Source organism: Guillardia theta (assembly GCF_000315625.1).
Source record: "Guillardia theta CCMP2712 unplaced genomic scaffold GUITHscaffold_72, whole genome shotgun sequence".
NCBI classification, from domain to species: Eukaryota; class Cryptophyceae; order Pyrenomonadales; family Geminigeraceae; genus Guillardia; species Guillardia theta.
The window spans coordinates 130,719-147,068 of NW_005434602.1; the positions used below are offsets into that span (position 1 = coordinate 130,719).

General features: G+C 54.3%; 3 protein-coding genes across 3 annotated transcripts; 2 read left to right on the forward strand and 1 right to left on the reverse strand.

Moving 5' to 3' along the window:
- Positions 1-901: 901 nt before the first annotated feature.
- GUITHDRAFT_114055 (hypothetical protein) lies at positions 902-3,669 on the forward strand (the record flags this gene model as incomplete). Its single annotated transcript, XM_005826727.1, has 2 exons — positions 902-2,273; positions 2,318-3,669. The coding sequence occupies 2 exons, from the start codon at positions 902-904 to the stop codon at positions 3,667-3,669; spliced, it is 2,724 nt and encodes a 907-aa protein (XP_005826784.1).
- Positions 3,670-6,405: 2,736 nt separating this feature from the next.
- GUITHDRAFT_76089 (hypothetical protein) lies at positions 6,406-7,617 on the forward strand (the record flags this gene model as incomplete). Its single annotated transcript, XM_005826728.1, has 2 exons — positions 6,406-7,187; positions 7,347-7,617. 2 exons carry the CDS (start codon positions 6,406-6,408, stop codon positions 7,615-7,617), a joined length of 1,053 nt encoding a protein of 350 aa, XP_005826785.1.
- Positions 7,618-10,043: 2,426 nt separating this feature from the next.
- GUITHDRAFT_154299 (hypothetical protein) lies at positions 10,044-11,088 on the reverse strand. The gene is made up of 4 exons (XM_005826729.1): positions 10,704-11,088; positions 10,522-10,590; positions 10,376-10,471; positions 10,044-10,328 (listed from the first exon to the last, which is right to left on the reverse strand). Exons 1-4 carry the CDS (start codon positions 11,040-11,042, stop codon positions 10,314-10,316), a joined length of 519 nt encoding a protein of 172 aa, XP_005826786.1. The 5' UTR covers positions 11,043-11,088; the 3' UTR covers positions 10,044-10,313.
- Between the last annotated feature and the right edge of the window lie 5,262 nt (positions 11,089-16,350).

Sequence of the window (16,350 nt, forward strand, 5' to 3'; positions counted from 1 at the left end):
CGAGACGTTCGACTCTCCGGGTCTGGCCTCCTCCAATCAGTTCGAGTGCGTTTTCCTCGAGGTCTGGGGCTTCTCCGACTAGCCCCTAGCCCAACTTCTTCACTGTATTCTAAACATGATCCTTTCTTTGAACTTGCCCTGAATACCGTACTACTATCCGACCAGCTTCCGCCCGCCCGGCTCGTCACTGCCCGGAATGCTGCGATCGGGCCACTGATGACAGATAGTCATAGCACAGAGCTAAGAAACCCTTCAACCGACTTCGGGACCGTACCTAACTTAGTAACCCAAGACTGCCGCGCATCCTAGGGCCGCGGGCATGATACGGTATAACTTAGTCTAACAAATTCGTACTCCCTCACACTCCCGTCGAGTCCGGCCAGCGGCCCCCACGGCACTGGAGTCCGATCGCTACTAACTTAGGCTTCCCGCTGCCAGGCTGTGAAAAAAGGCTCAGGCCAGTCGGACCGCCGGGCCGCCGGGCCGGGCCCGGGCCGGCAGGCCGCTCATTCTATAATGTCTGCCTCAGAATCAGTAATAGTGAAAAGGGAATGGCAGCAATCAAATGTTCTCAACCCTCCGAGCTGAACAGAGCTGCCCTGTCGCATCATCGGATGACGAAGAAGAGCGACTTCAGAAGGGGAGAGCCATGAACGACTCTGATGCGCTCCTCCTCCGCCCTCTCCCTCTCTCCTACTCCTCCCTCTCCCTCTCTTCTCCTCCTCCCTCTCCCTCTCTCCTCCTCCTTGTCCTTCTCCCTCTCCCTCTTTCGTGTCCCCTTCTTCGTTGCTCGGCTCCCCTCTGCAATTCACCAGTCACTCCGTTTCCATGAAGCAGAAGCGATAAGAACGGAAGTCGACCAGTCTCTCTCATCTGAAAGGAGCTCTCGTTTCCTTGCGCGATGAAGTGGAAGCCGTACTACTTCTTTTCCTTCGTGCTGCTGTCCATGCAAGTCCTCATTGTCCTCCTCCTCGGGACGGCCTGCATGAACAAGAAACCAGTCAAGTCTGTACAGTACAAATATATCTACATCACGAGTGGTGACGACCTCCAGCAGCTCGAGCAACAGCTGGACCAGCAGGTTCCTCGCTCTCTCCCCATGCGCTTCGCCAACGTGTCTCTCTCGTTCTCTCGACATGCTGCACCTCAGAATCGCTCGCTGCTCTCTCCAGCCCTCGCGACAGGAGCGGACACGGCAGCTCGAATGGCACAGCCAAGTATGACGCCTGAAGAGGCTCATCCCGCGATGAACAAGCAGGCGGAGAAGAAGGTGGAGGAGCATCCGAGGGAGGAGAAGAAGGAAGAGCATGGGGGGGAGAAGGAAGAGCATGCTGAAAAGAAGGAGCAGCATGTCGGGATGGAGGAGCATTCAGGGAAACCGGCGGAAGAGCATCGAAGCAACCGACAACGTGCGGACAAGAAGGAGGAGCAACGTGCGGACAAGAAGGAGCATGGCGGGAGGAAGGAGGAGAATGCAGAGAGGAAAGAAGAGCATCCAAAGGAGGAGCAACACATGAGGATGGATGAGCATGCGGAGAGGAAAGAACAGCATGTGGAGAGGAAAGAACAGCATGTAGAGAGGAAAGAACAGCATGAGGAGAGGAAAGAACAGCATGTAGAGAGGAAAGAACAGCATGAGGAGAGGAAAGAACAGCATGCGGAGAGGAAAGAACAGCATGTGGAGAGGAAAGAACAGCATGCGGAGAGGAAAGAACAGCATGTGGGGCAGCATGCGAACATCTCTGCAGCAGTCAACTCATCTTCTCTTCATGCCGTCGAGGCTCATCACCATGTTGAGCCTGAACTTCCTCCCCTTGAGCCGGACGTCCCAGTCGTTGTAACTGACGCACCCCGGGCCCACGGAGAGAACTCGATCCTGAGGCCCGAGACCGTCAGCTTGGAGTTCAAGTTTGCCCAGGAGGTGTTCGACTATCCCGCTCACCATCTGCTCTACCACCTCCAGAAACCTGTCGCAACGTACGTGCGCGAGCTGCTTCCGGACAGTGTGGAAGGGACGGGGAGGGAGTATGTTCTGTGGGACCGGGAGCGGTTCAAGAGGCGGGGGGGGCAGTACTGGAGAGGGAAAAGGAAGAAGAAAGGAAGCGACCCGTCAAAGATCCACAAGATCTGGGTATGGGGGGAGCGAAACAGCTGCACTACACTCATCACCTCCCTTCTCCGAGAGAACTTCAATATGAACTGCAGCAGCTCCGCTCCCTCCACCTGCGTCATCGGAGGCCTCCCTTGGAAGCATGGCTTCATGCGCAACGCGGGTAAGTGATAGTTTCCACCGCCTGTCTCGTGACGCTGCTGGCAGACCTCAGGGACCAGTCGAGGACCCTGAACCTGCTGGTAACGAGGAGCCCCTACGAGTGGATCGACTCGATGCACCGCCATCCCTTCTACGCTGAGATCCACAAGGGACTCAACATGTCCACCTTCCTCTCCCGCGAGTGGATCACGTTCGACGATGCCTTCGACCGGGTATTCGCCGGTTACGAGCTCAACGAGCTCAGAGCGGCCAGGCGCGGCCTCAACTGCCACGACGACATCCGCCTGCACAACAACGAGACCTGCTTGTCAGGCGGCAAGAGCTTCCGATGTGTGGAGCTGCCAGGACTCAAGGCGGACGTGCCATGGATCGTGAACAGCACACACTCCCCTCACCCCAGCTGCTTCCCAGGTCCCAAGAGCCACGCAGCCTGCGGTGACAGCTTCCTCTGCAGGGACCTGGACCCTCGTTGGCTGCAGCACAAGGACCTGGGCTCATGGAGGAGAAACGTATCTGACTACATCCTCAACAGCGCTCTCCGTCCTCGAGGGATCTTCGTTCCCGACCACCCGAAGCTCAGCAGCGACCTTTCCCAGCTCACTTGCATCTCTTTCCGCTGGTACATTGTGAGCAGCGGGGACGAACTGCCGCCGGCCAAGTCTTGTCATGACGGAGACTCGTCGTGGGGCAAGTGCTCGGGGGGGCGATTCATGTGCCACGTCAACACGACTCGCTGGTGGGTGGCAGCCCCGCATCTGTGGACGGAGGTGATGAATCGGCTGCTGAGCGCGTCGCGACAGATCCGGGAGTATCTGTTCGCTCATCTCTTCAAGCCTCCGCTCGCCAGCAGCGAGAAGTTGGAGGACAGAGACGCGGACACGGGCGGGAGGTTCCCCAACATCCTTGCCATGCGGGCGGCGAAGCTCCGCGACTGGTTCCAGGTGGCAGACCAACACATAGACTTCAGCTCGCATGTCGCCTGCCGCGACTTCTTCATCGACCCTCACGCTGTTCTCAACGAGCTCAGAGACGAGTTCGACCTCAAGCCCAGTCATCCGGAGTGGCAGCTGTCGCAGTGCATGATGATGTTCGGCAAGTTCTCGTGTCCTCAGCAGCACAGAGGCTATGAGTGGACGTCCAACCTGACTTCTGCCAAGAGGAACTACTACACTCAAGGTCACTTCGCTCGAGCCTTCAACCGCAACATCCTCAAGCTCATGTCTGCCTGGCTGGACCCTGAGCTGGAGAGCAGCCTAGGGTATCGCGTGCACGAGGACCTGAGGTCTCTCTCCGTCCCCTACACTCCCCTGACCCGATGTCGCGATCACCGCCCAGCTGTCAGCTTGACTTCAATGCCCTGCTACGGAAACTGCTCGAATCTCTGCCACAGCAGATGACAGCATGCGCATGTTTTGATTGCTCCTCCTGCCCTGCTGCTATCTTCCTTTCCCCCCTCTCCATCTTGATCTTCATCTCTGACTCCCTCCCTCCCTCACTCACTCACTCACTCACTCACTCACTCACTTCCTCATCATATCCCTCCTTCCAAGTTCCTTGCTCTTCATGTTTGTATGTTGTCCTGGCATCATAAGAAATTTGCCGTATGAATGAAGTCATAGTTATGTTGTCTCGTCGTTTGGGTGGCCTACCATTCGTCCTACTATTTGAGGACTCATCTTCCGATTTGTGTCGTCTTAAGAGACCCCATCTATCTCCACTGTAAATGGGGGTGGTCTCGCTCCTGGGGTGGTGCCCATCCGTTGATAATGGTAGCTATGACGGCGCCTGAAGACTCAGGCGAGGGGGAGGAGGAGGAGGGAGGGAGGAGGAAGGGGAAAGGAGGAAGGAGAGGACGGAGAGGAGGAGAAGATTCGCAAGCGGAAGGGGGAGGCAAGCGGAAGCGAACACGAGAGTGAACGGCGGCAGGGTAGACAACAACCATGACGCAAGCGAGTCGAGTCAACGTGCGGCTGGAGGACCTGGAGGATGCGGTTGAGATGATCAACTGGATGTTCGATGAGACGAGCGATGTGTCTTGGATCATCTTCGGGTATGTGGTGAAACGAGGGGGAGGCACGACGTCGACCAAAGATGGGCAGAAGGAAATGATACGAGACGAGAGGATTCTGAGTGTGGAGGAGGTCGGATCAGGAGGCATCGAAGTACTCAAAACGCGCCTGCCTGCCAACGAAGTCTCGTTCTGCGTCTACAACAACGCCAAAGGCACGTGTTTCGAGGATACGGTGCAGCATAGGAAGCACTACAACGAGGGGAGGAAGTGGAAACAGCTGGAGGTACAGAAGGAGAAGGAGAGGAGGAGGTTCAAGCGAGAGCGGCTTCACGAGTGGGCAGCTAACGTGCAGGCTCTGTATCAGATGAGAGAGTGTCAACGACTGAAGGAGGTCTGTACAGAAGCTGGAATCTACATCCCCCCCGAGGTCAACATGGGGGATCCGATCGTGATGATTGAACAGCTCTGCGCTGCCTCTCCGCATCTCAATCTTGTCTTCGAAGAGGCCCTTGACTCCATCGTCGAGGACTCGGAGCGAGAGGACGCCATGTTCGTCGCCTCCAGCAGGGTAGCCGAGTACATCGATAAAGTCAGCGCTGAGCACAAGAAGAAGGCTGAGGAGGAGGCTGCCAGGAAGGAGCTCTTGGCAGCCAAGAAGAAGTTGATCAGAGATCGCAGGAGGGGAGAGCATGACATCTACGGTCAGCTCAGGCGACGATCGTCCATCGCTGCTCCTCACGTCGGGTTCCATGCAGACACCGACAAGAAGGATCGCAAGAAGCCAACACCTCTCGTCGCTTCACGTCAGAATCATCCCATGAGCGTTGAGGTTAACAGCAGCTCTCCGAAGAAGACAGCGGAAGAGAGGAAAAGCGTCTCTCCCCATGACAAGCAGAAGAACCGCAGGCTGTCGACAGACAGCTTCTTTTCTGGAAGGACATCGGACAGCACCCATGACGTCTTCGAGGACATGGAGGAGGACGACGAAGACGCTGCCTTCCAAAGGCAGATCGAGGAGGACGCAAGGAAGCTCGCGAAGGTCATGGAGTCCTCGGCTCTGAAGATTCAGGCGGTGGCTAGGGGCTACAACTCAAGGAAGCAAGTCAAAGTCTATCAGAACAGCCTCAACTCCTACTGGAGCGAAGACCTCCTGCTAGCCCGGCAGATGAACGTCCTCGTCCTCTTCGTCTCGTCGCCGCCGTCAGCGCCAGTGAAGATGCGGGAGCATGCAGACTTCCACGTTCGCTTCATCCTTGACATCATCAACTGTGCCAACCTGCCAGCGTCAGCCCCGTCCGTCCTCCTGACGTCTGAGGGAGATGGAGGGTATGATGCAGGTTTGCCGTCCTCAGGGGAGGAGGAGGAGGAGGAGGAGGAGGAGGAGGAGGAGATGGTGGAAGAGATGAAGGAGGGAGTGAGGAGACCAGGGGCGAGGCTGGAGGAGCTGGAAAGGCGACTGAAGCGAGTGAGGCAAGATGAGCGGCTCATGTACCCTTGCGTGGTGCTCAAGGTGAACCAGTCTGATGATGTCTCTCCGCTCGCAGTCTCGCGAGCCATCTCATCGCTCTACTTCAAACCTCCTGACCTCTCCTTGAGCCCTCGCGAGTCTCCGCGGGTCAACTTGAGCTTCAAGGAGGAGGAGAGGTACGAGAGGCTCCTCGAGCGGTACCCCAGCCTCCTCAGGGACGATGACGTCAGCACCAAGGACAAGCCTCACCTGACCCGCCAACGGACCTCCATCTCGAGCGAGAGCTCCCTCCAGCTGCGCAAGAGCTACAAGGGGCATGAGGTGGTGCTGGAGGAGTTGAGGTCGAAGCGCAAGGAGGTGAAGGAGGAGGAGGACTGGAGGAGCGGCAAGAAGAACGTTGATGACCTGCCCTCCCCCTTCAAGCTCCCCGAGTGGTGGCGCCTGACGTTTCCAGTCAGAGAGCGAGCAGGGGGTGCAGGAGATTCGCAGGGTCGCGTTGAGATGTACCAGCAGGCGGCACAAGTGAACGCGACTTTCGCTCCTCGTCCTCCGACCCTGAGGTTCCTGCAGCCCTGCACCTCCCACCTGTCGGGGGTCCCGCCCTCGACTTTCGTGGAGGTCTACAAGCACAGGAGGGGAGGGAAGGAGAGCAGCATGCACGAGCCCGTTGAGAGCTTCCTCGTTAAGATCGCCAGGAGCTGCTCGCAGGAGACGTTCGTGCTGCGAGAGTTCGGCATCCTCCCCGGCTCGCTCGCGATCCTCTTGAACGGGCTCAACAATCGGCTCTGCCAGCTCGACAAGCTTGACTTGAGCTGCAACAAGATCGGAGACGAGGGGGGGACCTTGATCGGCGAGTTTCTTGCGAGCAACAGAACCCTCAAGACTCTCGTCCTGCAGGGCTCCAGCATAGGCCCACCAGGACAGCGCGCCATCTTCGACGCTCTAAAGGGCAAGAACACCTCCCTCTCTTCCCTCGACCTAGGCTGTTGCGGAGCTGGCAAGAACGTGTGCGGGGACGAAGGATGCCTGGCGCTCGCGGAGGCGCTCAGGAGAAACACGTCCCTTGCTCGCCTCAGCCTCTCTGCCAACCGGCTGTCACCCGGCATGATGAGCAGCCTCAGCAGAGGGCTCGGGAGGAACTTGTACCTCACCCAGCTGGACCTGTCGGACAACATGATCCATGACGAGGGGGCTACCTCCCTTGCCCAGTCTCTCTCCCTCCTCCACCTCTCCGAGCTCTCCCTCTGCCGCAACTCGATCGCCTCCAGCGGAGCTGAGAAAATCGCGTACGCCATCGAGCTGGGAAAGCCCGGCATCACGACTCTCGACCTGTCAGGGAACGCGGTTGGCTACGGAGGCTGCAGGGCCTTTGCAGACATTCTGAGCTACAAGAACACAGTGCTGACTGCCCTCAAGCTGCGCTCCTGCTCCCTGCAGTCGTCGGACATGAAGCCGCTGGAAGACTTCTGGGTCTGCAAGTTCGAGGTGACGCACACCAAGTGCGATGTGGTAAGGAAGGAGGAGAGGGAGGAGGGGAAGGGAGGAGGGAGGAGAGGGAGGGAGGAAGAGGCAGAGCAGTTGGTGGGTCTGACGAGCTTGCAGGAGGTAGAAGGCATCTTGCGGTATCCTCGCTCTCTGACCATGACCGACCTCTCCAAGAACGAGATCGGCGACAAGGGTCTCCTCCACCTCTCTCGCGTCCTCGCCAGCAACCGATCGATCCAGCATGTCGACTTGTCCTTCAACAGCATCGGCGACGCGGGAGCCTCAGCCTTGTCCTCCGTGCTGAAGACCAACGAGAGCCTTACCGAGCTTGACGTGTCATGGAACAACCTGCGGGAAGCAGGTCTCCACTCCCTCTGCTAGGGCTGTGGCAGTCGAAGTCGCTTGAGAAGCTCAACATACAGGGAAACAACGGGAAGGCGGTGGAGGCTGAGACTGTGATCCGAGCTGTGCGAGCCTGCTCGTCCCTCACTGACCTCAGCATGGGGCACGAGGTCATCGCCTTCCATCATGACGTCACCATCAAGAGGCTTCTCGAGCACAACCGCCAGCAGGCGGCGAAGTCGCTCAGGCAGAGGCTGGAGGGTCAAGTCGCCGAGCTCAGATCAAAGTACGAGACGACCGACAAGGTTGTACGATCGTACAAGAGCAACAAGTCGAAGTTGACGGCAGTGATCGCCTCCATCGAGAAGCTGAGAAACAAGAGGAAACGCCTGGCTGTCGACGAGGCGAAGAAGTTGTACAACTTACAGAAGGCGAAGATCGACGCGAGGGGGGAGAAGAGGAGAGTCGAGGCCGAGCTTGAGGTCTGCGAGAACGACTTGAAGGAGACAAGGGCGAAGTTGGAGGCTGAGCTGAAGGCGAGACAGCAGGAGCACGAGCAGTCGCTGAGAACTCTGAACGAGTGGCGACTGAGGCATGAGAACGCGCAGAAGCTGCTGCGAAATGCACAGGAGGACGCGAAGCTGCTGACGAGGAGGGTGCTGATGGAGCGAGACGCGTGCTCCGAGAAGCTGGAGTTCAGCCTTGTGCGCAAGCACAAGGCGCAGCAGTACCTGGCCTACTTCCTGCAGCACGACTTCGATCAGAGCATGATGCAGCAACTCTCCGAGGCTCTTCACGAGATCTGCGACCCCGACGTGCCCGAGATGGCGGAGCAGATCAACAAGGAGAGGCTGGAGATCGCAATGCAGCTGTCCTCCATGGAGCGGGACGAGGGAAGGAGGAAGTCGCTGGTCTCGTATGCGAGGAGGAGGTCGTCCATTAGCGGCAAGGACATGAGCATCTTTCAGAACTTCCAGCGGGACCTCGTGACCTCCGCCTTCCGCACGCTGTCGGGCAGTCACGACGAGGAGCTCATCAAGGATCGCCTGCTCCAGGCCTCCGAGCCCGCTGCCCGGAGGCATCTCAGCAAGCTGAGAACGTCCTCCTCATCCCATCCTGCCCAGCAGAAGAAGCTTGTCCGAAGGAAGTCGCCAACTAGGAGGACGCCTCAGGCTAGCCCCCGGTCGTTTGCTCGCTCCCCCTCCCAATCCTCTCCTCGCTCTCCGCTCCGCACTCCCTCTCGTGCCTCTCCCCGCTCCCCTCCTCGCTCGCCCTCCCGCTCCCCCGCCCGCTCGCCTTCGCTCTCCTACTTCACCCGCTCGCCCTCCCGCTCTCCTCGCCGATCGACGTCAAGGAAGGCGCTGGACGCTCTCTCGCCCGTCGAGCTCTCCCCTCGACAGGAGTCAGTCGAGGATCGCGACCTGGAGGAGGAGGACATGATGGTGGAGATTATCCTAGAAGCTCCTCAAATGCGAGCGAGCAGGCGCCTACCGTCGACAGTCGAAGTCGAGATCCACGACGAGGACGTGACAGGAGGCCAGGCAGAGGAGGAGCCGGAGAGGGAGGAGGAAACGACGATGAGGGAGGAGGAGGAGACGGAGAGGCCCAAGAGGCTGCCGGAGGACAAGATCGGATCGATCAGGAAGGAGCTGGAGGAGCAGCCGAACGCGATGAGGCGGAGGCTCCGGACAGCCTCGCTGACGCCCATGATGGACCTGCGAGATTTTCCTCCTGTGCCCAAGAAACTTACCAGCAGCAACTCCTTCAACCTCAAGAGCTCCAAGACCCTCGTGATCGCCGCCATCTCGCACGATCTCAAGAGGATCCGAGAGCAAAGAGGGAGGGACAAGGACAAGGCGGCTGCGAGCTCATCCAAGGCCGGAGAGCACAAGGAGGACGCAGGTGTGCCGACTCGCGCACTGCTGTGAAGCTGACAAGCTGCAGGAGGAAGCAGAGGAGCGGAGGAGGAAGAGGAGGAGACGCTGCCTGCCGTTCACGGCTACGTGTCCCGCGGGCTCATCGGCAGCCAGGGGATGGCGCAGCTGCTGGCAGGAGGGACAAGGCTGGACGGCTACCTGATGCGAGGGCTGGTGGCATGGGAAGTGAAGAACATCGAGAGGTGAGGGAAGGGGAGACTTGTCGTGTCGCTGACGAGCACCAAGGACAAATCAGGAGAAGAGCTCGTGGGTGACGAGACTTCGGAAGCAGGTGAGGAGAGGCTGGGAAGAGACAGGTAGGAAGCTGATTGAGCGGCAGATGGTGGCGAAGGGGAGGGGCAGACATGGCTTCATGGAAGATCGACAGCTGAAGAAGTTAGCTGAAATGAGCGTCGTGAACAAGAAGTCAGCAGTGAACTTGACGACGAGCGTGAGGGCGAAGAAATGAAGAAGATGGTTCTTTCAAACCTTTTTTCAGAAGTTGGATGGTTCTTGCCAATTTTTTTATTCCCGAAGAGAAATGAAGTTGATGGTTCACTCAAAACTTTATTCAGAAGCATCTCCTGCTCTCTTACTTGCCTTTCATTCACTGCAATCACGTGGGTCGCTGAAGCAATCAATATCGCTATCATTATTAACACAACAAGAACCAGCCCAAGAGGTAAAATCCCCGTAGGAATGCCGCGAGGTCCGTCAACGCCGCGGGGTTGATTAACATTATCTTGATTCAGGTGATCGAATATACAAGTTTCCTCCCTCCAACGCCTCTACAGCCTCTGCTGCCTTGTCTTAGCAGCGTCAATACCTCCGAGGCTGCCCAACTCGTCGTTAGTCAACCCCACCACCTTCCCAGCTGCTACCTGAGGTGGGCTCTCCACCAGTTGAGGGAAGTCGGACCGGCAAACTCTGCTCAGCTTCTCGTAGCTGGGAGGCCGAGGCATGCCTCGGTTGCCGTGCTGAGCAAACAGTCAAGACCTCAAGAGAGCACATCAAGTCATGTCGTTACCGCAGCCTCTCGCACCAGATTGTTGTGCGAGTGCGTGCGCTGCATGCGCTTGCCCGTCACTCCATTCCCCTGCCCGCATGTGAGCTGCCACGAAACAGCAAGGAAGCGACATCACAACACGAGACACACGGGCAGCAGGCATCTGCAAAACGAGATATCTCTCTCTCATATCTCCTCCTCACCTGCTCTATCGTAGGCTGCCCGGCATGCATCGTGCCCATCGATTCTGGGATGCCCCTGCTGAGAAAGGCCAAGTCACCGCTGCCCTCCATGGCCATGGCGCGAGGAGTGGCCGTCCAGTTGTGAGGAGTCGGCGGAGCATTCGAACTTCGATTCAAGAAGTCGAAGTCGACCCCGAGGTTTCCGTTGGAGGTCGACTCCGGAGCTCCCTCCTCCTCACCCGGCCATCCCTCGTTAGACTCCAGCACAGCATCCAATGAAGAGCTCGAGTACGCCCTGGGCATCATCCCGCCGAGTGACTCGTTCGAGACGTTTCTCGGCAACGTCGTTGCTGCCATCATCGACCCAAAAGATTCAGTAGAACTTGTGTGGTGCATGTTCTGGTCGAGCCCCTGAGAATTTGCTAGCAGGCTATTCAGAGAGTCGCTGTTCTCTGGCAGGCAATCGAGTCAAACACAAACAGATGACACGCAAGGTCAAGTACCATGACGAAGCATCAGCTCTCGCGCACTTCTTGCTGATAAAGGAACACTATCTTTCCCCATTCTTGCGAGGTCCTCGAACCCTTCTCTTGAGTCCTCTCGGGACAAGGAAACGTCCTCAGCATTCGTTGGAAGCCCCTCTCGATGACGATAACCATTTTCCCCGGAGAAGAGAAACGAGACATCCTCTGCATCGTCATCCTCCAACAGCTTCAACCAGGAATCCGCTACTGTCTGCACATCGTTGAAGTCGAAGCTCTGGGGAGTTGTGCTTCCTTCCGCTTTCTCATCATGGGCTCGCCTCGCCTTCAACAACATAGGCTCATCAACCTTGGTCTCACTCCCACTGCTCTCAAGTTTGATCGGCTCCGCTGAGACGGGTGGGGCTTGCACTTGCTGCGGCGGAGTTGCGACAATGTCCTTGTTACTCGCTCTGCTTGTTGCTTTCGTTTCTGTTTCTACTTCAACTTTGACTGGATCTTCAGCCTCCATGTCCCTATCATCATCATTCGGCGATTCCGGAGAGTCAGCACCAGTAACAGCTCGTTTGTTGGCTTGCTGCAACAATTCTTCTTGTTACCGAGAAACAAGAACCCTTGCAATCTCACCTGCTCTGCTCTACGAACGCGGTAACGATAAGCTTTGCAATGTCGATGATTCTTGTCACACTCTCCTATTGCACAGCAGCACAATTTCCTGCAGACCGGACAGTGCCACTGACCACTAGTCGTAACAAAATGAGTTGAGCAGTTTCAAGAAATCAGGTCATACTTTATCCACGCGTTGCTCGTTTGAGGATTCACGTCATCACCGATGGATTTGCTCAGACAGTGTTCACAGAACCGCCTCGTACAATCCTTGTTGCAGCAAGCCAGCATGCCGCTCGCACGGACCTGAAGGAGCAAGTTGGGTCAGGCACGGGTTGACCGATAATTTTCAGCCTCACCTTGACATGCTGACAGAAATGGCAGTACTTGTTGTGCTTCGCCGCTTGTAAAGAACTTGTACGTTGCGGAAGGTCAAACCGTCCAGCTAATGCACCAAATCCCCCATGCATCCCTTCACAAAGACAAGTCAGGTGTCATTTCTTTAGATCGCCATGATCTGACAGGCAGCTTGTGAAGTCACATATGGAACACCCGGGTGACCAGACAAATTTGCATACATGCCAGCGAAAGGAGTGTGCATTTTCATGGGACCTACAGTGCAGAAAGAGTCAAGATCATATTATAAAAGTGACAGTGTGTCGGCACCTTGATCCGCCCGCATCATTTCAGATTGATTAGGCATCAAACGAATATCAGTTGCATCTGCAACAAGCAAACGAGACAACAAGGAAAATTCTCTGTTCAGACGACGCACAAAGTCTACGGGGTGGGTATCACCTCCGGGCCGATGACGAAAGTCCATTTGGGCCATTTGCGCTTGAGCTAGCCTAACGTCATTCATTCTTGACGGCAGATCGCGAGCACCCTTGGGCAGGCCCTTCACAACAGATCGTGAGGACAGCAGGAGCAGGTGTGAACGAGGCACCTGCAGGGTCATGTCCCCGAAATCATGGAACTGATCGTCCATGGGGTGGAAATCCCTTTCTCTCGCCATGTATCCTGAGGTCACCCATCAGTTCACATTCAGTACTTGATTCAAGGTGGCATCATACCTGGTGGCATTTGTGGTGGATATTGACCAGGCATGAACTGCAAATAAATTTCATTTTTGATCAGAGGGAGATCTCTTTTGGTACCGGTGCTGAACGTGGCATGTACTTGCCTTCACCAGGATATCCTCCCTGCATCATTCTGTAGGACAATGAGCTACCAATATCCATCCCATAAGGATAATTTAACCCATTGCCGTGAGCAATCCCCATTTCCTCCATTGCCAACCGCCTCCCATTCATTTCGGGAGGATACCTTGTGAGACACAAATCAATCGGGTCAAGTTTTCGAATCGGTTCACCATACCTGTCCATTTGTTGCATTGTACCCGTCAGTGAATTCTCGAGCATTTGTTGTCTAATCTGTGCTTCGGAGTACGATTGCATCCTTGCCCAATTCTGCAACGATTGCGACCCGCCACCCTTGGGCGGAGACGAGGCCAGAGAAGACATGAAGCGATATTTCTTCTAGGCAAATCTTCTACACTTCAAACTTTTCAACAAGAAAAAAATCTTGATATCGAAAGAGCCCTCCAGAGCTATACTGCGTTGCAGCGCACAAAGAATTTGATTACACTCCAGTAATAGGTAGTTCCGCCTGAAATCATGTCAGTTGCAGATATCATTGATATCTATGGTTCAGTAAGCTAAATGAGAACTTGCATTTGCAATACATGAGAACCAAATAACCCTTGGCTGGCAAATGCTGCTAAAACACCAACGAGATTCGAATGAATAGCACCAGAAATCACACAATGCTATAGTAAATCTCATGAAAACATTGTAATCAACATAGGTGCATCAGACTATCACAAAGGCGGATCCATCACAAGTCCATCACAATGAATGGAGACAGAATTTTTCATTCCAACTGAGAAGGAAAAGAAGTAACTAAACGAACAAGTAAGTGACCCAGCTTTCTTCAATCTCAGTTGGACAGCAAATCTTAGTTTCTACCGTCAAGACAGGATTGACAGAAATATAATTCGAAATAAACTAGAAAAAAACATAACACGGATGATACAATGTGAACAGTTTGATCATAATGAGTCTTGTTCAGCGCTATAAGAAACTTGTACTGACATGCCTACGTACCGTACAGCCTATACGTACGCGTACAATCCCAAGGGTGAGAGTGCAAGATCATCACAACAAAGAAAGTGAAGTGATTCATCTCAGTAGTTACCCAGAGCAAACTTAACACCCGTCTGTTTATCCCGCGACAGCCTCCACACATGTCCCTACGACACTTCCCCAAACCCGACCATCTGCCGGTCTTAACACCAACACCGGGGGCATCTCAATCACCTCCATCCCTCAACACAGGGCTCCATCTGACACGAATCCATGTCTTCTAGCCTACCAATGGAAGATACACATCTCCTGCTCAACTTCGAGCTCATAGCGCCTTGTTCTTCCTGACAACTTGCTCGTGTATGCATTCTTCGCTCCGCTTCTTCTAAAAAAACCGCCAATCCGGCTATACCCTTATAGTCAACTTTCATATCTTATAGTCAATTTACCTGATGCACGTATTTTCCGAAAGGGTGGAACTGACCAGCCATTTGACAGCAAATTTGTGAAATTATATCTCTAATATTCGATAATTCAGAGAATTTTGACAAGATTTGAAATATGGTGGTGAAGATTGGGCAAATCATATTGGTTGGGGGTGGGGTTCCCCCGTTAAGTCTCGAAGTCCGCTTGTTTGTAGTCAAGAAAGGGACCCCTACCCCCTAAAGAACCCGGCCACCATTCCAATTGTGATTGGCTAGAATTTATTGTTTAATTTCTCAAAATAAGCGCCAACTTCAAAGTTTGCCCTAGCCCCTGCCCCTTCATATCAAGTCTTCCCGGTAAAGGGAGCAAATGCGCAGTTTTTGAGTTATTTTCAAACAAAAATTGAACCTTTGAAGGAGGGATCCAAGCACTGGCTTGAGAGCAGTGATGTACCCCTTCATATCATATCAACTTATTCATAAAACACTGCACCTATGATCCCAATTCAAAGAAGATTCAATATTTATTCCAGTTTGGAGGACCACAGGGAAATTAGCAAAGGGGTTTTGAAAGATAACGCAGTCGCGGCCCCCTCAAACGAAAATTGACAGAAAAGCTTGCTCTGAGGGGGGCTCAATGTATATCGTGGTGGGAGCTTGGACTATTATTAAAACTTTGTACTGTTCATGATACTTACTGTTACATTTTTATATTTATGGTACCACAGGTCCCCATAAACTACCAAAGTTGTAAAGGACTTTTTGTACTGGAGTTCAACAACAAGGGTATAGAAAACTTTAGCTGTCAAAGAATCTTGTACTAATGGGGGGCGGCTGGTACCAACCTCTCAAAGGCACCTAAACTTCCTAAGGGGGTAGGGTACACAGGATAAGGTAAAACGCGGTGGGCAGGGGAAAGATGTAGGTAAAAGGGGGTAAGGTAGTGAAGAGGAACATGGAATTAGGGGGTACTTGAGGGGACCAGTACGGGTGTTTTTGACGACAGAAATGTGAGTTCTTTGGATAAGGGGGTGGGTGAGTGCAAGCAGGGGCAAGGTCAAAGTAGGGGAGTATAGGCTACGAAGGGGGTGGGTGGGCACTGGAAGTCGATGACCTGAAGGGTGGTACGAAGAGTACCCTACCTACTCAGGATGAATATGAATGGGGAACCCAGGAGAAACAAATGTAGACCGGTTACTATATCAGTCTTTTTATGGGTCCTGAGACGTTAAAAGGTACCCAACCCCCCGATCTTCTGCTGACCTGATTACCCTTACCCCACCTTACGGTTTGCACCCCCACCTAGGAGTAAGGACCTCTTCAAAGGAAAGGGGCGTTGGGAGTCCGTCTGGTTCATTTCAAAAATGAAGTCCAAATAAATTAATTTTATTTCAAATGTAGGTGGATATGTTGAAAAGAAACAAGATGACGTGGACTTGAGGATCAAAAAGGATTTAGATTTAGTTCATATATAAATTAAAAACTCAAGAAATATGAATAGTACCCCCTGGAGACCAGCCATCTCAGAATATTTATCACCGGTGTCATGGTATTACACATTGTTTTTAAAAATAGGTACAATTGAGGCTATTTACTACAAGGAGATTGGTGCCAAGATCCATTGGAGGCCACTTCCAGTAACTCTTAGTGGGGGCCATACAGTACCAATCAGGAGATGTATAATCCAAAATACTCTTTTTGAATTGCGAAGGCATTTTACGGCTCTCCTGGTGGTATAAAGCACAGCTGACTGCCAGTCACGGTGCCATATATAATTTTTACTCATCTGATTAGGGACCGCTCAGTCAGCAAGGGCCGAGCCACCTCCGGGCCGGGACCGGGGTTCGGACAGCGGGCCCCGGTCCGGAGATCGGGTGAGACTGAGAATTGAGTTTCACTGAACCTGATTGGAACTCGAGTCGCAGATACAAGCATCATCGATGCAGCAACTAGGAGGAGGGAGAAGGGAGGAAGGGGGATGGGGGGGAGGGAGGAAGGGCAGGGGAGGAAG